Here is a 21,986-nt window from a genome sequence, read left to right as displayed (position 1 = left end):
TTCTCTCCGCCAAGAAGGGAGGGAGGAAGGCCAAGAAACCGACTAGGCCGACGAGACCGCCCGCCGGACAAGGCGCGCGCCGAGCGATCACCACGTTTCCTCGTGCTCCGACGGGCTCCTCCCGAAGCCGCCGGTGCCGTAGAAGCGCTCCCACACCTCCTTCTCCGCCTCGGCGAGCTCCTCGGCCGCAGCCACCGCCGTCGCCGCGGGCTTGACCGGCCAATGGCACCACCCGTGCTCCTCTTCCTCCTCCGCCTTCAGCGCGGCGTGCTTCTCCTGGGTCGCGGCCACCGACTTGGGCGACGCGTCCCCGCCGAGGATGACGCCCTCCATCTCCTTCTTCCGCATGGCCCGGGCCTCGCGTCGCCGGTTGCGCCGCTCGCGGATGGTGCGGCGGCACATCGCGGCGGGCGCGCGCACGGTGGCGAGGACGGCGAGCTCAAGCACCGCGAACGGGAAGCAGGCGCACGCGGCCGCGCACCCCGCTGCCGTCCCTGCCGCCGTCCCCGCCACCGCAGCCCCGCCCCGCGACGGCCGCCCCTGCCGCTGCGCCTTCTCCACCGACACCGGCGGAGACCGCCTCAGCCGCCTGTCATCCGTCTTGGCGGGCGGAGGCGACCGCCTCAGTCGCATGTCCTGCGACCTAGCAGGCGACGCCGCTGCCGACACCAGCACGGGGTAGTGATGGTGGTGGTGCACCCTGGCCGCCATTGCTTACACCTACGCCCCAGCCTCCGATCGACGGACGTGAACCGATCGCCCACGCTCACGTAGAAGTGTACACACGCGCGCACGCGGCCACTGTTGGTTCGTGGCGGTGGCGCCTGCTCCGTCGTCGAAGTCTCCGCCGCGACACCATCACCGTGAATGTTCGCACGGAGCGGAGGGCGGCCGTGGTGGCTACCGGCGTCGACGTCGCTGCGGGACGGGAGAGACGGAGATCGGAGATGGGAGGCTGGGGCTCGAGGAGGCGGCGGCGGTTGCGGCATGCGGCGAGCGAGGCTTTTATAACCGGGCCCCAGGCCGGGTCTCCGTTGCGCCCGGCTTTCGCGGCGAGAGGCCCGCTACGCCGCTCGGTGCTAGGCGGGCCCACGCGCGGCCCCGCGGCCCGCGGCACTTATAAATTCCTCCAAAAGACACGTGTCCTGGTTTTCGCCATCCCCCGAAATGGGAGAGCGCGCGCGCGCGTGGCGGGTGCCGGGTTCGCCATCCATTGCCGCCATAGTTTAATGCGAGGGCGAGGTCGTGCGCGCGACGACGACGACGACGGAGGATCCTCCCCGGATCGCAGAGGCCCTTTGACCCCACGAGCACGCGGTGGTGTGAGATCATGGAGGTAAGGCTTGATCGATGGCGGGTTCGTCGATTGGTCGGTGTCTGAGCGATGCCGGCGTTGTGTTTGCTGTAATGCGTGGCTGACGGCGGTGCCTGCATGCGTGCGTGCAGAAGGACAGCGTTGGTGGACACGCGCGGAGGGCGACGGTGAGCGCGGCGGGAGGGAGGGAGATGGACTCGCCACGGTTCCGGGCGATCCTGCGGGCGACGAGCGGACGGCGGAAGCGGGCGCCGGACGTCAAGAGCTTCTCGCACGAGCTCAACCCGGGGGGCGCGGCGGCGCACCAGCACCACCTGGCCGCGCGGAACAGGCCGCGTGGCGAAGACGAGTTCATCGGCGCCGTAAAGAGCAAGTTCATCAGGCTCAAGGAGGAGGTGGACTGCGAGCTCGGCGTCTTCGCGGGGGACCTCGTTGGCCTCCTTGAGAGGGCCACGGCCGACGAGGAGGACCAACAGTATTGGCGCGTCACGCTCGAGGACCTGCTCGTCGTCACGCAGAAGTGCGCCGAGATGAGCCCTGAGGAGTTCTGGGTCAAGTGCGAGGGCATCGTCCAGGCCCTCGACGACCGCCGCCAGGAGCTCACCACGGCAGGGGGGGCGCTCAAGCAGGCGCACACGCGCATCCTCTTCATCCTCACCCGCTGCACGCGGCTCCTGCAGTTCCGCAAGGAGCTCAGCGGCTACTGCGGCGACGCCGACGGCAAGCACCAGCACGTGCTTGGCCTGCACCAGCTCAGTGACCTGGGCCTCTACCCATTGCAGTCCACCAACGGCGGCTCGACGGACCTAGGCCGCAGGAGCACCTCCAGCTTGACCGAGCTTAAGGAGAGGCTCATAAGGAGGAGGATGCTGGAGCACAAGCACCTTACCCTCGACTTCGCGGGGCGGCACTTCTTGGGAGATGCCGGTGATTCTCCCGGCAGCGGCAGCAGTGGCAAGATATCGTCTTGGAAGAAGCTGCCGTCTCCTGCTCGCCATAAGAACTCGGAGGCAAAGGAGGACAAGATCACCCCAACAAAGAAGGCAATAACCAGGAACAAGGTCGACGTGGATGAGATTGTTGAGAGGATTGACGCAGCTAGCATTCATCCGGACGGCCTGGCTTCTCTTGGGGACTCAGCAGTCAAGATCGAGATTTCACCAGAGTACCCAGGGGCCCAACAAATAATCGTCGATGGAAAGCCAAGGATGATATGCAGGATCTGCGATTTTGAGATCCCGATGTCTTGTGCGGAAGGCCATTTCATAGCATGCACGCTTGCTGATCGGTGTGATTCCAAGGGCTTGAGTACTGACAAGCGGCTACAAAGGGTTGCCGAGGTGCTTGAGAGGGTGCTTGCTTGCTTTGACGCAAAGAGCCCACATAATGCGGAATTTCATCATCCTGAGAACACAAGAGCTAGCACATCGAGTTTAACAGAAGAATCTGATGGATCAATGGATCATGATAACGATTTGTCTCATCTGTTGACAGTGCCATCATCAGAACTGTTTTCAGAAGTTAGTTGCCTCTCCTGTTTCAAACAATTAAAGTTCTTCTGACTTGATTGTAATTGGTTGCTGACATCGTGTCAATGAAATTGCCAGGGAGCACTGACACATGCATCAGGAAACTTGTCGCAGTCACCATTATTGACACCAAGAACTAGCCACGAAGAATCACAGCTGACTAAACACAAGGCATTCGTCGAACTAGAGAATTTTCAGCAGGTTTGTTAATCCTTCTTTACTCTTCGTTCAAGTTTTATTTGTTTGATTTTATTTAGAGGCCATAATAAACTAAGCTTCTTTGATGGCCCAAACTTCCAATATACTACCCTTTGGCAGGTTGAAAGTTTACTGACTATTGCTAGAGGCATTGAGAGCATAAAAAGTTCAGAGTACAGCTCACTGGAGGACTTGAGCTCTTACCTTGAAGATCTGAATGCTGTTATTGACACGAGAAATGTGGATGCCCTTGTTGTGGAGACTTTTGGAAGAAGGATAGCCAAGTTACTACAGTAAGTATATTGATTGTTTTCAATGTATCTTTGTGTTATGGCGCTGCTAGAAGGAGGGCGCGAGAGGGCCGGCCGGGGGCCTTTTTGCCCACGGCCGGGCAAGAGGGAAGGGATTTCCTTTCTTAATTCTTGCTTGCTTAGATTGATACATCTCCTCTCTTTATATAAAGAGGTTTACTTGACTCCCAAGCAAGGCTTTACTTGACCCCTAAGCAAGCGACCCTTATCTCTAATTAACCCTAAGACTAACGGGCTATACCGCCAGCCCAGGCCCATTAGGCCCATTACGTACTCTAACACTTTGTGCCACTTAATACTTCTGATTCATTTATAATTGTCATAACTGCACTTCTGTGACTCTAGTTGCACATACCTGAAATATTACCCTGACTCTCTTATTAACATTGTGAGCTCTCAGGGAGAAATTTATGCAATTATGCGGACAAATAGATGATATGAGCACCGAATCTTTAGGTCCAATAGATGAAGATGGCCCTTTGGAGAATAGTGTAAGCTCAAGAACAAGCCAGCTAAATGGGAAATTTAAGGACCGTACCTCAATTGAGGACTTCGAAATTATAAAGCCAATCAGCCGTGGTGCATTTGGGCGTGTATTTCTTGCAAAGAAAAGGGTAACAGGAGACCTTTTTGCCATCAAGGTAATGAGCAGAACGCCAGCCTCCATATGCTAATTCCTTCACAATGTCTTAGCTCCTTTATACTGAACATTGAAGAATTTATCTGGGCTTTGGTTTGTTCATTTCTCACAAGGTTCCATAAAAAAATATTCCAAGCTCCTTATAGCATTTTTTATTTCTTTATTTCATTGTGTACTAGTAATGATGATATTAAATGGATGACTTGCTCAAGAGAATTAGAGAACTCTTCAAAATAAATGAAAGTTAAGAACCATACACGATTTGCATTGCTAGCTTTGCTTGCCACAAAATGTGCATTGCTAGCTCCAATGGTGAGTTTTAATCATTAGTCTTAAATCTTGATGGTATCACCACGAACGCAGGTGCTGAAGAAAGCTGATATGATCCGCAAGAATGCAGTTGAAAGCATCTTGGCAGAGCGTGACATCTTAATATCAGCTCGTAACCCATTTGTGGTATGTAAGTTGAATGTTCAGCATGGTGTCATTCTGGACTTCACTTAACTTCCATCTGTAATGGACAGGTTCGATTTTTCTACTCCTTCACATGTAGGGAAAACCTTTATCTTGTTATGGAGTACTTGAATGGAGGAGATCTCTATTCCCTCTTGAGAGGCTTAGGTTGTTTGGATGAAGATATGGCAAGGACATATATAGCAGAACTGGTAAGTTACAATGCCCCATCTCACAGTATTGGTGATCCCACCTCAGATTTTATTCTTATTTGAAATGATGAACAATTGAAATTTCATTCTACCTTTAGGTTCTTGCATTGGAGTATCTGCATTCTTTGAATGTGATTCACCGTGATTTGAAGCCCGACAACTTGTTAATCTCCCGTGATGGCCATATAAAGGTTAAGTCTCGGTACTTCTATCATTTATGTTCTTATAATACATGCTTCCCTTTGTGTTTTGAGATTTTTTTTATGAAATGATTATTAAATTATCCTAGTAAACAAAAGCTCTACTATCTAGTCTTAAGTTATGTTGTGCTGCAGAATGATTTGGATTTTCCCCCCTTTCCATGCAGTTGACTGACTTTGGGCTATCAAAGGTTGGTCTTATAAATAGCACAGATGATTTATCTGGTCCAGATGTCAGCACTGCTCTAGTGGGTGACAATCAACCAACAGATGCAGAACAACGTGCACACAAACGACGGCAGAGGCAAAAGCAGACAGCTGTGGGCACTCCTGACTATTTGGCCCCGGAAATACTACTAGGGATGAGCCATGGTACGTATGCTTCTTATGTGTAACATATTTTGACTTAAAAGTATTGAATTGATCACTTCTATTAACCTATGTGGAACACTGCAAATACCCTGGTTATCTATTTCTTCATGCAGGTCCAACTGCGGATTGGTGGTCGGTTGGTGTTATTCTCTTCGAGATTCTTGTAGGAATTCCTCCATTCAATGCTGAGCATCCACAGGTAGTATTATGTATGCTTGATTTATTGATCCTAGTAGCATACACTTCTTTTCTGTTGGAGCCACAAAACTTAGAATTGATAACTAAGCAATGTTATTGTTCAGAACAGTTATTAAACTACAGAATGGTGATTAATTAATTATTTTCCTGAAAGGAGGAAGACTGGTCAAAATGATTTGCTATTTATTCACCCCTGTGCACCAATGCTTACCTATATCTATTTTGGGTAAATGTAAAGTAAATAAACAATGTTAACGATCATCAACAATATTGGTTGCTTACAGATAATATTCTGAATGGACCACTGTGCTATAATCTTTCTGAATGTTTTTTCAGCAGCTATATTAATGATATTGGTTGCTTGCAGATAATATTTGACAACATAATGAACCGGGAAATACCTTGGCCACAAGTACCACAGGAACTGAGCTCCGAAGCATATGACTTGATTGACAAGTGAGTCATAAAAATATTGTTTCTAATCTACAGTTATATGTGCTGAGTAGAATAGATGTCCAAGCTAAAATTGTTATTTCAACTCATTTTGTTTTCATGCTAGGTTGCTAATTGAGAACCCGGTACAAAGATTAGGTGCGACTGGTGCTGGAGAGGTACTCTTTTCCTTATTTCTCTTTTTTGAAATTTCACATATTATGTAACCACGCTAACTGAAATATGCTATTAGAGCAGGTAAAGGCTCATCCGTTCTTTAAGGGCATCAATTGGGATATGATTGCTAGACAGCAGGTTAGGAGCTAAGCTAATGCAGAGTCCAAAATATCAGGCAACTAAAAGACTGCCTCGAATTCAAGTCTGATAATCATGTTCTTTTTTGTAGGCTGTGTTTATTCCCTGTACAGACGATGAATATGATACAAGTTACTTTGCCTGCCGTCATGCCTGGGGTGCTGCTGATGAGCAGGTCACTACAGCCCCCAATGAGTACGACGACAGAAGTGAGACTAGTAGCATGAGTTGTGGCAGCAGTCCACGTAGTTGCGACTACGAAGAAGATGTATAACAGATTAATCCCTCTTAACTTCCCATTGTAATAAGAGTAATCCAAATTATTTTTACAGCAGTCACCTCACATTTTCAATTTCTACTAAAATCATTAACAGGGAGATGAATGTGGTAGCATGGAAGAGTTCGGGCCTCCTCTGTCGGTGAAATATTCTTTCAGCAACTTCTCATTCAAGGTAACCAGCCCTATCCTTCTTGCCACAATCTTTGAATCTTGTCCTCAGTGAGTTAACATCTTTCCCTCTATTGCAACCAGAACATTTCCCAGCTAGCATCGATGAATTATGATCTGATGACTAAGCATAACGAAGATCCTTTGCAATCTTCAAGATCTTGAGACCACCAGGACTGACCAATTCCCTCAGCAACATGACCAGCATCTCGCCGGTAAGCTGACATCATCTTACTCTTGCTTGATCCGGTGTACAAAAAGTAAGACTGCATCGAGCAGCACAAACCTGATTCTACTGCCCTTGGTTTTGTTTGTCATGCAGGCAACGGAACTTCCTCGGCCACCGGTGGTAGCAGCGAGTGATATGATAGCAAGTGTGTAACGGTCGAAGACATGAACCTGTGCGGGTTTCCTCTAGAACTTTATGAGGATCGACCAGCCAAACAAGCACTTTAACCTGCATATGCGCCGCTGAAGAAGGGACGGCGGGTGTCGATAAGTTAGTCAGTGTTTGCTCAGGGTTCGTGCCATTTTCCATAGGTATTGGTATCCAGTGTGAAGTGCCATCTCTTGCCGTTGCTGATTGTACAAAGAGGTTGTATGGAACATTTGAGATACTAGACAGGTACCATAGATCTCTCCCTGGGAGCCTACAGAATCCATCATGGCGAACCTAGCTGTTTGTGTTGTACAGTGTTTGGGTCAATAGTGAAACATGTCGCGCAGGTTGGATCTGTGCACATTGATCACTTTTTTCTGGTGTGAAAATTATCATCCTTGGAGGTGATGCCTTGGATGCACCGACAATGGTCGCATGTTTCCATGGCGTCGTGGGGTCAACATTGGCGTGGTCGGTTTGGGGCTGGTGGCGGCGGGACAGGTGTGGTCGTCGTCATCTTCCTAGCTGGAGCGACCCAAATCCACTTATTGTCGGACCCGTCTTCTTATTTTAATGTTGACAGGGGTGACGGTCATAGTTTTGGCACCTTAGGACATCTCCTATGGTTGTATCACGTAGATTTTTTTAATATGTCATACAATAAATGAAGAGAGAGAGAGCAAGGTTGAAGTCATGAACCTACACCATTGACAAACTCCAATGAAAAATGAGAGAACAACTTATTTATTATCTCACTTTTTATTGGACAAACTATATAAAACCTGTTAGAATGGTTATATGATAAGTTGCTGGTTGACGACACGTCAAATGTTACTGACAAGCTAATACTCCCTCCATTTACTTATACAAGGCTACTACGAAATATACATTTTGCATCTATACAAGGCCATCAACAACAATCAGGGCAAAAATTAATGATATTTCCTCGTACTAGCAACCTGTTTAATACTTGCATGTATGCAGTCATAATGGCACTCAGCTACTTCCTCCTCTTAGTTACCTATTTTTTCTTTGCATGCATGCAACATATTAATGATCCCAGTAAACGAAAAGAAAAGCTAGCTTGCAACACAAACATTAAATTTTACCTTGGTAGCCAGTGGCGTAGCCAGCCAAGCACCACATCTTGGGCCAACCTCAGCGTTCAGTACTCAACAGTGCCAAACGTGTCATTCCATATAGTCAACAAAGAAACTAGCTGCCATGCCCCGCGCCAAGGCCCCTGCTGTCCGGGGCTTGGCTACGCCATTGTTGGTAGCTGTAATCTGAGTTTGTGGTATTGTATATAAAAATGGAGAGAGTAATAAACAAACTATTAAAGATGCCCTTACAGGTGGGAAGTCGGGGTCATCCGCTCGTGGGTGCGATAGGTGTGCTATATTTGGTCCGCTTTGCTGCTGCGACCCGTTTTAGCAGTGCTATGAACCTAGTTTAGCCATGCACTTCCTCCCTTTCAAAATACTTAAAGTTTTAGATTTGTCCTAAATCAAATTGGCTTAAATTTAACCAACTTTATAGAAAAATATGTTAAGATCTACAACACTAAATACACGTAGTACGAACATATATTTCGTACTCTCATGAGACTAATTAGATGTTTCAGATGTTAATATATTGTTCTATATACTTTGTCAGACTTAAACAAGTTTGACTTGGAATAAAATCAAAACTTTAATTATTTTGAAACGGAGGTAGTAGTTTGCTCTAGTTCTGCAAACCAAGCCTTCCAATCGTTTCTTTGGCGGAAGAAAAACCTGTTTCTTTGGCAATAAACGACTCACCGTTTTGTAAAAAAGAAAATTGTGGATAATCAGGTCTCTTCGAAGTCAACATGGCAAGATGTTGGAGTCCCCATTCCCTAAAAAAATGATGGAGTCCCCAAGCATCCTCCATTCTCAAACAGTCCTACTCGACTACTACAAATACCTCTTCCTCTCAAACAGAATCTACTACGCACTTACGTCTCAAAGACCGATGACCCCAAAGCTAGCACAAAACATATGATCTGATGCTTCCGAAACTAAACGACTTAACCTTTATAATTGTGGTTTTGTTCATCATCATGTGCCTTGAAATCTTTTCATGTTAGTTAATTTCCGAACAAGGCCGGAGAAGGGCGATGTTATTACCGAAAAAGGATTTCGCGCCGCTTTATATATAAAGCACCGAATCACAAGTACCACGATACAAACTCACGCCAGCACCGCACACAACACACACACCCAAGGCAAGGTACAAATGTGCCGAGCATCGATGTGAAAGGCGATCTTATTAGCGGTAGCGAAAAGCATCGATCCCAGTGAGGCCGAGCCAGGACCTTGCCGAAAGACCATCGATGAAGGCAATGAAGGCGAGACGCATGAGGAAAAGTAGACGCGTGAGGCGCCGGTCAGATCGGGCCACCGGCTACAGTCATAGCTACTGCCCATTGCACCTATAAAGTCAGAGTCATAATAAGTACCAAGTGGCTGGTGGTGATTAGCGTGTGCTTTGCCTGTGTGATATATTTAGTTGGCTTTGCTGATATGCCATGTTTTGGCAGTACTTTGGACTTAGTTAGCCAGATAGTTTGCCTATTGTCTTGGTTCTAGCTCGGCTTCTGGATTTTGCAACAATTTCTTTGGCAGTAAATAATATATTTTGCAAATCAGCAATAAATAACTCACTGGGAATTGTTTTGTTCAAAGATAGTATTCCCTCCGTTTTTATTTACTCTACATATTAGGTTTGACTGAAGTCAAACTTTGTAAAGTTTGACCAAGTTTATAGAAAAAAATGCAAACATCTACCATAACAAATCTATATGATGTGAAAGTACATTCAGTAATGAATCTAATGGTATTGATTTGTTATTGTACATGTTAATATTTTTGTTTATAAACTTGGTCAAAGTTTATAAAGCTTGACTTTGACCAAAGCTAATACATGGACTAAATAAAAATGGATGGAGTACCAGTTGATAATTAGGCTTCCCAGAAGTCAACACAACAAATGTCATCTATTTGACTCAGAAGTCTAAGAGCAACTCTAGCGGAGCATCATATTGGACCAATCACCATAATAACTAGCAATATTAGGATTTTGACTTAAAATGACACCTGGCAGAGTTATCATATATCTCTGAATCACCATAATTTACGGAGCTCGCTCCAAAAACAAGAACCTAGCCTCCAAATATGAAGGTTGTGGAGGCCCCGCTTGGAGCACGTTCCATATCCTAGCGGGAGTGTAGGAGGGAACTTCTATCTTCTTCCTCCTTGCCCCATGCACGGGATTTAAATCTGCCCAGTCTGTGATGCACCACTTGCGACGAGCATCTGACCGTTAGTGCCATGATAACTCCCTCGGATTCCCATGGCGGCCCATCGGATGGCCGCCATGTGGCATCGCCTCCTAGTTTGCGTGTGAGCAGGTCACGAGAATGTTTCTCACCAGGAAACGAGCCCCTTGACCGCCCGCTGTCAGCCGCTTTCTGCCCCCTCAAATACCTCCTTAATGGCACACGCTGCGGCTTATAAATGTTGGCTCCCTCCTCTTTATCATTTATCTAACTCTCTCTCCAGCGCCATCCATTTCCCTCTAGCCCAGCTCCAATCCACCATACACTTTCTCGTCAATGGCACAACCATTGGAGCTCCCCCTCATCCGCTCGCCCCATTGTGGGCCAAGTACGATCTGGCCAAAAAGTAGTTGCGGCGGGAGGAACTGGAAAGGGACCGTCCCATTTGGGAAGATGCGCCCGGCCCCACTTCCATCCTCGACGAGTGGCCGGGCTGGGACACGGCCGTTGAGGCGCATTTCCGGGCCCTGCCAGGAATCCAGCCGCTATTAGCTAATTAGTTTGTAGTTTAGCTAAGTATTATTAGTTGTTCTAGCAATGTAAGTCCTAATGCGGACAACTTCCCGTCCGAAAATATTGGGAGTGAAAACGAACTAAAGTCTGAATCAAATGTGTTATGAATTTTTTTATTTTGGGGAACAACCATTCTAGTCAATGACAGATGGGCCATACATGTACGGAAAATATGAAAGTTGCCATTTTTGACAAATGTGAGTTTACGCACAGCCGCCAATTCACATGGAGCTCACTTCATACCGCCTATATCAAGGTTTTGGGTAAAAAAAAGGTTACCGAGCTATAACCGCAAATCCCAACACCCCACGACATAGTTTAAAAAACCGAACCGGCTTGGTTATCAGTTCAGGTTCTTACCGGTCGGAACGCTAGTTCACCGAGCCGATTGTTGGTTTTTTAAGCAATAAAATAATATATTTTTATCAATAAACACACCAATCAACATATAAAAAATGATTTGTTATCCTGGTCCTCCTGCTCGGCCGCTCTTGGACTGGACTATGGAACGGAGAGAGGCAACCAGAGGGAGGCTTGGTCGATTTGACTAGAGCGAAGGGAGATCGGAGTTGGAAGGGCCAATCTGACCAGGCGGCGGCCTCCCCACTCTCCAGCTGTCAACAAAGATGGCGTAGGACGGTAGGACGCGAGAGTGGCACGGTGGGCTGGTGGCCTAGTGCTACCACGCGGAGCGGCAAGGGAGAGGCAGCATCGCCGCACCACGACGCCTGACAAGGGTGGCGCCAGAGGGGACGGCTGCACCCGATATTGTTTGTTTGTGGACAAAATTGAGATAAATGCTCCCAGTTCGGCCGAAACCCTACCAAAAGTGGGGTTTTCTTCCTTTTCCGGTTCTACCCCTAGCTTGTTCACACAAAAACAGGTCAATCAAGGGGCTTTTCAGGAAATGGCATAGAACTGTCCGGTTTTCTGTGAACCACCCAGTTCACTGGTTATTAGAAAAATCGGTCGGCTCGGCCGGTTTTTTCCGGTTCGATTGCTCGAAAAGTCCGCCGCGCTTGAAAAACCATCGGATCGCTGGTTCCCTTTTTTTCCGGTCCGTTTTTTAAAACTATGCCCCATGAGAAATCGCCTTACCGAGCAAAAAATCCCAAAATTTAAACTTTAATAAATCTGATTGATTTTTTGATGAATTTTACCCGGATTCAAATTTCATTCAAAAAAAATTCAACGGATAACCGCCCGATATGTTTCGGTTACCGCGGTAACCGGAAAACTCGATGCGTCACGAGAATTTTTTCATCCATGATCGAAAACCTTGTCCCATATGACGACTCTGCTGAAGATTCGCAGTTATCTCAGGATGATGGAGTCCCCAAGCATCCTCCATTCTCAAACACTCCTACTCTATTACGTGCACCTCATTCTCCCGCTGCTGGTTCTCCACGTGCGCGGACTAACTAATTGATGGAGCACGTCTCAAACACACGCACACGCGCGACCAGATGCTTCAAAAATTAAACAATTCAATTATTATAACCCAGATGGTAATAGTAATTAACTCGAATGTAAATGTTTAGGGAAAATGCAGCTTTATTTAGTACTGTCTTCTCTTATAGCTGCTGATTTATTCACTGAAGGTAATTGCAAAAAGGCCGAGTAGCTAGGCCTTACGCAGCGCCGGCCGGATGGGGCCATTGGCCGCGGCCCTCCGTCGACGGCGGTACTCCTCGCGGAGGACCGACAAGGGATTCGCTACCATCACCTCGTCCGCGAACCGCACCTTCTTCTTCCTCTGCCGCCGTTGCTCTGCTCGCATCAATTGTGTTGCACCGGTCAAGGAGGAAGGAAGGACAGTCAGTATCTTACAGCTTAGAAAATTAATAAGTCGATTTCTTTCTCGTACCAATGCTGCAAGCCAGCAATGGATGAACACGTATAGCTCACCGGTGATGTCGGTCTTGGGGTCGGTGCCGAGGCGGCGGTGGAGGTGGTATGAGGCCAGGATGATGCCGGTCGACACCACGGCGACCGCCGCTACCAGCCCAAGGCCGCCGCCTATGTTGCTCCGGTCCCCCATGGATGCAAGCTGCTAGCTAGCTCTGTTTTACCCGGGTTTGGGTGGATGTGGAACGAACTGTAAGGAGAGACAGCAGAGGCAGCTCTGTTTAACATGTCGAATGGAAAAGGAGGGAGGAGAAGACGACGCGCGACGGCGGCGGGTGAGGCACGAGACAGGCGCGTGCGGACGTGCCGTCTCCTACTATCACATGAAAAGCACGGCTACACCTGGTGTGCGGACGGACACAACCCGCTTGCGGCGACGCGGCTTCGAGAAAAAGCCCAACGCCTTCGGAAAGGTGATATGTTCTTTGGTGTTCTGCTCCCGCCTTTTTTTTTAAGATATGCTCTGATCCTGGTTTATTTGCTTGCACGTCTGATATATTGGTCGTGCCGTGAGATTTCACTCCATCTTACATTCATTCAAACGAATTTTACCAGAGCTTTGTGGTCCAGAATCTCCGAGAATTTTTCGCATAATAAAGTTTACATTTATGGATTTTTCTTTTACTATTCATGTAACGCAGTCGAGCAACTTTTATTCAATAGCCTTGGGCTTACGTAGTGGCTTCCGACGCCTTGCCGGTGGAAGTTTTTGTTCCCTTTCGTCTCGAGCTCGTTCATTTCCCGCCGTTGCAAGCAGTTCGTCTGGTTTTGTCATCGTCGACGTTTCATTCCAAGCTTGCATGGGTCTCCTCCGCCATCGGTATATCATTCCTCGAACAAGTGACACTGTCATATATCAGGGTCGTATGCCTCGCTACTTGTGTGGCAGCGTCGAGACACCCGAGGCTAGAGCACCTACTCCCCATGGTGTTGTGTGGAGAGGATTCTACCTGAGGGTGTCTCACTTTCTGGCAAAGTGGAACACCTCCGCCCTAGCTTCCTCGCGTCATCACTCCCGTCCTCGCCCAAAACCCCACCCCTCCCACCACCCCAATCAAAGAAGACTTTATTGACCTTTGGAGGTAATGTCGGATAAAAATAAAGGTTGTCCTAACTAAGGTTTGAAAAAGTAATGGAGTTTCAAAGATTACGATCAATTGAGATGGTTCACTAAGTTGTTGGCCGTAATAAGCCGCGGCGGCGATCGGGTGCAGCGAGCGCCTGTGCGGGCGCGCGCTGGCCGCGTCGGGTGCCTCAGGCCCGTAGCAAGTGCGTGCGTGTGTGTGTGCATGGGTGCGCGTGTGTGTGCGCGGTAGCCATGCCGTAGACGTAGGTGGCCGTTGGCGAGCAGGGCGGTGTGATCGGGTCAGACCAGTGCGGGCTCGGGGCGACCCAGGCGCGTGTGTGCGCGGAGTGGGCGCGGCCGGAGCGGGCCAGGTTGTGGCCAGGCTGGGCGGGGGACGTGCGGGTCATGCACGGCGTGTGCCCAGGGTATAAGAGCACCTACGGGGCTCGTTGTAATGGCCGTGGGTTGTTGAGTTCGTGCTCAAGGGAAGGCGTTCGTGCGCCGGAAAACCTCCCCGTGTCCTTCTTCTTTCTGTCTTCGTCCTCCTCGTGTCGTTTGAGCGCAGCAGAGAGGGAGAGCGAGTTAGAGGGGAGCTAGGGTTAGCCAGGGCAAGGCCACGGTTTCAACAATTGATATCAGAGCTTCGGGTTCGGGAGCTCGCCGGCGACAATGGCGCTGGTTCCACACGACGGCGGCACGGGTGGATCGGTGTCCATGGGGATGCCGATGCTCTCGCCGGACGGCTACACCGTGTGGGCGATCAAGGCGCAGGCCATCCTTGATGCTCACACGCTGTGGGAGGCGGTGGCGCCAGGCGACTCGCCGGTGAACAACAAGAAGTGCAAAATGGCGAGGGCACTGATCCTGCAGGGGCTGCCGGAGGATGTGTTGCTCTCGGTGGCGACGAAACCCACTGCCAGGGAGGTATGGGACTCCTTATCGGTGAGGTTCGTCGGCGCCGAGCGGGTGCGCACGGCGAGGAGGGCGACGCTGCGCGGCGAGCTGGATCGGATGAAGCTGGAAGATGGCGAGCTGCTGGACGCGTACGCCGGAATGCTTGCAGGCATGGCGGCGCGGTTCGCGGGGCTGGGGGAGACGCTGAGGGACACGGAGCTGGTGAAGAAGCTCCTGGACACGGTCTCGGACCGCCTCTTCCCCGTCGTTGCCGGCATCGAGCAGTTCTGCGTCCTCGAGGAGCTGACGTATGACGAGGCGCTCGGGAGGCTGCGCGCCTTCGACGAGCGGGTGCGGCGACGCGGGCAAAGCAGCGGCGAGCGCCCGGACGGCCAACTCCTGTACACGGCGGCGCAGTGGCGAGCACGGGAGCGGCGTCAAGGGGGAGCGCGGGACGACGACGATGACGTGCGCAGCGTGGCGACGCGGGATGGCGGCAACAGGCGTGGCCGCTGCTACAAGTGCGGCGAGCGCGGCCACTTCAAGCGCGACTGCCCGAAGCTGCGGAAGGCGCCGACGGCGGAGCAGGCGCTGCTGGCGAACGCCGACGTCGAGGACAACGGCCTCCTCTAGGCCACGACTTAGGGGGAGAGTGTTGGCCGTAATAAGCCGCGGCGGCGATCGGGTGCAGCGAGCGCGTGTGCGGGCGCGCGCTGGCCGCGTCGGGTGCGTCGGGCCTGTAGCAAGTGCGTGCGTGTGTGTGTGCATGGGTGCGCGCGTGTGTGTGCGCGGTAGCCATGCCGTAGACGTAGGTGGCCGTTGGCGAGCAGGGCGGTGTGATCGGGTCAGACCAGTGCGGGCTCGGGGCGACCCAGGCGTGTGTGTGCGCGGAGTAGGTGCGGCCGGAGCGGGCCAGGTCGTGGCCAGGCTGGGCGGGGGACGTGCGGGTCGTGCCCGGCGTGTGCCCAGGGTATAAGAGCACCTGCGGGGCTCGTTGTAATGGCCGTGGGTTGTTGAATTCGTGCTCAAGGGAAGGCGTTCGTGCGCCGGAAAACCTCCCCGTGTCCTTCTTCTTCTTTCTATCTTCGTCCTCCTTGTGTCGTTTGAGCGCAGCAGAGAGGGAGAGCGAGTTAGAGGGAAGCTAGGGTTAGCCAGGGCAAGGCCACTGTTCCAACACAAGTGACCGATGCCTTAGTAGCTGTTCTCTAATCCCTATTAGTGTTTACTACACTTTCCAAGTGACTGGTCCTTAGACGATGTCTGCTTCTGTTTTTTTTATTTGAGATATGTTCTAATCCTGATTTACTTGGTTGGACGACTAATACAATAGTCGTTTCGTGAGTTTTCACTCCATCTTACATCATTCAGACGATTTTTACAAGATCATTGTAGTTTCGAGACGATTTTTACAAGAGCATTGTAGTTTCGAATCTCCGAGAAATTTTCTACGAGGTTAAAAATCTATGGAGTTTTATTTCTTGCCATGCAATCGAGCAGCTTATATTAAATAATCTCATGGCTGACTTGATGGCTTCTCGTGCTTTGTTGGAGGATGTTTTTGCTCCCTTCACCTTGGGTTCGTTCATCACAGCAAGCAATTCCTCTGTTTTTTGTCATCGTTGTTGCCTTTCTCCCAGGCTTAAACTTCCGTCCTCCACCATTGGAATATCATCCCTCATAAAAGTGACATTGTCATCTCTGGTTCATATGCCTGGCTGTTTGCATTTTCTGCAGTGGCGTGGAGACCTTGGAGGTTGGAGCACCTCCTCCCTGCTGGCCCCATACCATTGTTGTGTGGGAGTGGATTCTACCTTGGGTGTCCCAGTTGCAGCTAGACTGGTAAACCTCCGCACTAGCTTCCTCACATCATTGCTCCCATCCACCCCCACCTACAATCTCTCTTCACCGTCATCTAGGGGATTTGGAAGAGTGGCAACTCTTTGGGCCTCAACACACACTTGAGTACATGAGTGACATGACATCTAAGTAGTACATTTTCTAATTTCAATACCTTTTAGTACTGCCATGACATCTAAGGGCCTGTTTGGAACTACTTGGCTCCATCAAAGTCAACTTCATTTCACCAAATCTAGTTTGGAACAGTTCCACACAGGAGCTGTAGCTCCACCAAAGAGCAATTTATCATGTTTAGCTTCCAGCTAGTTTCTGCTTCAAGAACGATAATTTGTTTTGGGTAACAATGACAAATTTGGTGGAAAAGATGTATTTCTTTGGATGACGTGGGGAAAATGAAGGAGTATCCCACTACTAGGGAAAAACCTAGCAGTAGCGCGGGTGGCAGCGCTACTAGTAAGGCGCTACAGCTAAAGGTTCGCAGTAGCGTGGGCCGACCCGCGCTACTGTTATATCCACTTAGTAGCAGCGCTTCCTTTAATGGGCGCTACTGGTAATTACTAGTAGCGCCTCTCGCGGCCCGCACTACTACTACTATTTCATATATTTTTTTCATGTTGTATTCATACACCTTTATACAAGTTTTCATACAGCAGCAATTTAGAGATTGTTTTTACATCATAATGAGTTATTACATCACTGGGTGAAAGAACCGTGGACTAGTTTCAAGTGGATGGAATCCGCGGTTCTTTCACTCAATGATATAATAACTATCATCATCATCATCATCATCATCATATCATTAACAACTTATCATCATAATACATCATTGTCATATAACACCTCCTCATGATCTTCATTTTCATCAATGAGACATCATATAGCAAGTTGGTCACTAGTCATAATCACAACTCCTCCTCATCATCATCAACTCTAGCACATTGTACCACATAATAACACATTGTACTTAGGACCTACTTCTCTCTCATAGGACCTACTACCTTCTCTTAGGTAAAATAGCATAAAACAAGATAGGCCCTGACTCTCCATTATGGAGAATGGAGATTATCCTGTTTCCAATTCTTGCCATTCGCACAATGTTGCTTCCAAGAACCTCCCTACGACTGACCATACATTTTTTCCATTCTTTGATTGTCATGTCTTCATCGGTTTTAGAAATCCGATATGGACAGGTGTGATTCGTAGGATGACCTGGCTGTATGTTCAAAACATCAAGGCGACCATTCTGAAACATCAGATGAGGCACACAATCCTTTGGGATTTTCTATTAAAAATATAGTAATAAATTCGTAGTTATCAATGTAGTTCAGTTTTAGAAGAATTTATGCAAAAGATGCACGGATGTCGTAATAGTAAAAAATCTTACCATGGCATCTCCATGGATGTTACCGTAGTTCAACATGTGCACTAGTGGCACGTATTGACCATAAGGTGCAGGAGTTTGATAATAGATATTGTAATTCTCAAGATCAGTACAAAATGCGATCAGATGATTTTTCTCCTGATAAGTTAATTCTGAGCCATCGGTGTAGTAGGTTCTGTCTACCATCTTTCGCACATTCTTTGAAGAATGAAAATAAGTTGTCAATGGAAATAAGCTGTCAACTATTTTGAAATAAACAATATAAATTACTTAATAACTATGTTTGAGAAACTCACATAGCAGTAGAATTGGAAGCGTATCAACAAGGAACCAAATGTCCAAATTGTGTTCGGCGATGTCAGGATCACCAAAATCCATGGTGACAAGCATACCCTCATAAAAACCATACATCTTGCAAAGTGCTTCCCAATTCGTGCAACCAAAATGGTTTACGCTCTCAGAATTATACAGATTTACTTCTAAATCCATACCATGATGGGTCCTTAGGTGAATTTTCTTTGTTTCCATACTTTCATGATCTTCAAAATCCAGCCTCTCCAAGACATAGCGTCTTGCATGGCATGGGATAAGCTAGTCGAATTGTAAAAGACGAAAATTACACATTGAAGTAGTTGAAGTCGTGCTTAATTACGAAAAAAACTTGTCGTCGTTGCATACCGTTTCAACATCGAAGGTCTCCTGGAGCTTAACGCCGAAGCGCCGACCTTCGTCCAGGTGAGGCCTGTCGCACAGACCCCGGTTGTCGTTGCACCAGTCGCACTCCCCCGGAAGACTTTCGTCCTCCGATGACGACATTTCCTAGGTTCATATAATTCAAAGATTAAACGTGTACAATTAAAAATATGTACTACAAAAACTAAATTAGATCATGATTATTCATCACGGGTTGACTATCTGTCTGCCGAGTATTTTCTTGAAAACTCTCAGCTCACGTGGTGTATATATTCGAACGTCGGTGATGGTCGCTCCTCCCTTCGTCCCTGAGTGCATTACACCAAAATGTCTAGCACAGAGGAACGAAGGAGAAGCTACCCCCACGACAACAGTCGGGATTCTTCATCCTCTCATATATGGTGGAGACTCTCTCTCACTGATTCCTCTCTGACATTTGCGACCGTCGGTGATGGTCGTTACTCCTCCTTCCCCTAGTGCATAACAAAGGTTTAGCACAAGGAGAAGAAGGAGAAACAACCCCCACGACAACAGTCGGGATTCTTCGTCCTATCTCATATATGGTGGAGCCTCGACAGACTTAAAGTCAACTGGAAATATCCTTTAATTATCTTTCTAGAAAATCCAGGCCACTCGATATTTTCTACATATTCTAGCACAATTCATGCCAAAATTCACGGAAAAATCCCGCATGACCTTTGCTAAAAAAGGACATATGGAGCGCCTGAAATTTGTCGGAACGGAAATTAATCAACACTCTGGCAAAACATAGGCCACTCGGAGGTGTAACCTGCAAACATGACCGGCCACTTGGGCAAGCACATATCCTATTTGAGCAACACAAGATATACATGTTTTTTATCTACATCATATGAGAATTAAAACTTGATGGTCATTGCATTTCAATGGTTGAAAATATGAGCAAAAACATTTCAAAATATCTTATAGGACTCATATTGACATGGAGATTTGGCTGGTCTCACCTCGAGGTCAGAGGGGGTCAGTGACGGGGACGACGGCGGGGATGATGGAGGGGCTCCTTGATTTCTGCAAAAGCAAAAACCCTATAAGATATCAACTAATCAAATGCATACGCCTTGCATAGTGGGGTTCAATTTGAGCATTCAAAATAGGAGTACTTCTCCAATTTGAGCATTCAATAAGCAAAACCAAATCGTAAAATAAATAAGTATTCAATGCATTCAATAAGCAAAACTAAATCATCTCTTGCGTCAGTACATCGTCGAATATTATCACTAATACATCTCAAATAGTATCATACATATAACATCACTAATACAACTAAAACCCTAGCGAACGACGGGTATCGGCGCGGGCGGTGGACACCCGAAGAGAAGGAACCATCACAGGATCATAGCTCCAGTGAGATCCCTGAAGAACCTGCCAAGTATTGGAGAACCTGCCCTCCAACACAACCATGTTGTGACGGACGTGCCCGTCCTCCTCGCTGACACGGTGACGTACCACCTCCGCGGGGTCCTCAAGCCTCTGCACCGTCACTGACCCACGCGACCGCCACCAAAGAAGGTTCGGGTCAACGACGGGCTGGCTCCTCACCAAGTTGCGCCCCATGGTAGGTAGCACCTCCCAGTATCAGCCCGGCGGAGCCCAGTCCCGGACATGGCCCCTCTGATCAAGCAGGTGTCCTCCGCCGAGTCGACGACGAGGATGCGGGATAGGCATCGTCGACATCGATGCGAGAATAATTGCTTTAACTAAAAAAATAACAACTAAAGATAATTTTTCTTACTAAAAATAAACTAGTTCTATTAATTCAACTAAACACTTATTATAAATAAAAATAAACTAGTTCTTACTAAAAATAAACTAGGTCAACTAGTTCTATTAATTCAACTAGTTCTTACTAAAAATAAACTAGTTCAACTAGTTCTATTAATTTTCTTACTAATTCTATTAAACACTATTGCCCTAGTTCTTAAGCATCTACAAGTACTAACTAATTAGATGAACCCTACCTAGGAACTACTGCACTAATTAGCATCTAATTTGATGAACCCTAACTAATTTGATGCACTCTAAAATTTGATGAACCCTAGGTACCCTAGGTAGGCAGAGGTAGGGGAGGAGGAGGAGGTGTAGGCGTGCTCACCTCGGGTGCCAGCGAAGTTAGGGAGCGACCGAGGGAGGGGCAGGCGGCGTCGAGGTCGGGGTCGTGGCTCGAGCGCGCGATGGAGGGCGGCGATGTAGGGCGGCGTCGAGGTCGGGGTCGGGGACGGCGTCGAGGTCGGGGTCGGGGGTGGCGTCGAGGGCGTGCGGAGGGCGACGGGAGAGCACGCGGCGGTCGACGGCGATGCAGGGTGACAACGGCGGCGAGAGCAGATGAGTTTGATTTGGGGGAAGTTGCCGTGGGGAAGAACAAGCGCACGGTTAAGTCAAAAGTAGCAGTAGCGCGTTCCAGTAAAAGCGCTACTGCTACATTAGCTATAGCTAATATGCTATAGTGTTGGCTGACAAAACGCGCTACTGCTAAGTTAGCTATAGCGCCTATCCTGAAAACACGCTGCTACTACGCCTTTCTCCTTTATTTTCCTTTTTCATTTGTTTTCCTTCATATTTTATTTTTTTCCTTCCCCTTTTTCTATTTCTTTCATTTTCATTTACTTTTCTATATGTTTTTCATTTTATTTTCCTTTCACTAGCAGTAGCGGTTTCTGCGTAAAACGCGTTGCTACAACAACCATAGCAGCAGCGCGCTTTGCTTAAGCTCACTACTACTTTTGGTAGCCTGGCGAGAACAGTAGGTGAATTCTAGTTGTAGCGCTTGTTCCGAGAGACGCGCTACTGCTATAAACTTAGCTGCAGCGTGTTTCTTTGCCACACGCTAGTGGTAAGTAGTAGTAGCGCCTGTTTTTGTCCCGCGCTACTGGTAAGATTCTGTGTATAAGGTTTTCCCTAGTAGTGTCCACATACTGGTGGCAGTGGTGGGTAATTTTTCACCAACTCCAGCTTCTAGAGATTATGAAGCACCCTCTGAAGAGCTTCAAAAGAATATATGAGTTGTACCCTAGATTCTAGTTTTTTTACGAAGCGGTATATCATAGAGCTACCCCGTTTGACTTGCATTTTTCAGAGCGGAACTGAATTTTAGGGAGCAGAGAAGTCCCAAATAGGAGTTGAATTTTAGGGACAAAATTAAGGTGCTCCAAAGTAAGCATTGAAAAAGTAGTTGAATTCAAAATTTATGATGCATATGGATGGTTCACTGACCAATCATTGCCTTTGTAGTAGTGCAAAGTAATACACCAACTGTCTCTTAGTTGTGTCACATA

The 21,986-nt window shown here is 48.2% G+C and overlaps 1 protein-coding gene across 3 annotated transcripts; it reads left to right on the top strand.

Annotated features, from left to right (window-relative positions):
* The first annotated feature begins 1,168 nt into the window (after positions 1-1,168).
* Positions 1,169-7,314, top strand: LOC123119239 (probable serine/threonine protein kinase IRE). Of its 3 annotated transcripts, XM_044538961.1 has the most exons (17): positions 1,169-1,336; positions 1,447-2,835; positions 2,923-3,045; positions 3,163-3,335; positions 3,754-3,994; positions 4,357-4,449; positions 4,518-4,658; positions 4,757-4,849; positions 5,026-5,230; positions 5,344-5,429; positions 5,796-5,884; positions 5,988-6,039; positions 6,119-6,175; positions 6,267-6,443; positions 6,550-6,627; positions 6,708-6,838; positions 6,946-7,314. In XM_044538961.1, the coding sequence occupies exons 1-16, from the start codon at positions 1,331-1,333 to the stop codon at positions 6,786-6,788; spliced, it is 3,084 nt and encodes a 1,027-aa protein (XP_044394896.1). In that variant the 5' UTR covers positions 1,169-1,330; the 3' UTR covers positions 6,789-6,838; positions 6,946-7,314. The 3 variants fall into 3 exon arrangements, with proteins under 3 accessions (XP_044394896.1, XP_044394897.1, XP_044394898.1); XM_044538962.1 differs by lacking the exon at positions 6,119-6,175 and having other exon boundaries at positions 6,351-6,443; XM_044538963.1 differs by lacking the exons at positions 6,550-6,627; positions 6,708-6,838; positions 6,946-7,314 and having other exon boundaries at positions 6,114-6,175; positions 6,267-6,340.
* The last annotated feature ends 14,672 nt before the right edge of the window (positions 7,315-21,986 follow it).

Source organism: Triticum aestivum, chromosome 5D (genome assembly GCF_018294505.1).
Source record: "Triticum aestivum cultivar Chinese Spring chromosome 5D, IWGSC CS RefSeq v2.1, whole genome shotgun sequence".
In the NCBI taxonomy this organism is placed as follows: domain Eukaryota; kingdom Viridiplantae; phylum Streptophyta; class Magnoliopsida; order Poales; family Poaceae; genus Triticum; species Triticum aestivum.
This window is presented reverse-complemented; position numbering and strand designations above follow the sequence as displayed.

What these genes read in the sequence shown, in the direction of transcription:
- LOC123119239 (XM_044538961.1), top strand. An exon ending in ACTACTAGGGATGAGCCATG is followed by an intron (nt 5,231 to 5,343) that starts GTACGTATGCTT and finishes TTCTTCATGCAG; the next exon opens with GTCCAACTGCGGATTGGTGG. An exon ending in GTTGCGACTACGAAGAAGAT is followed by an intron (nt 6,444 to 6,549) that starts GTATAACAGATT and finishes AATCATTAACAG; the next exon opens with GGAGATGAATGTGGTAGCAT.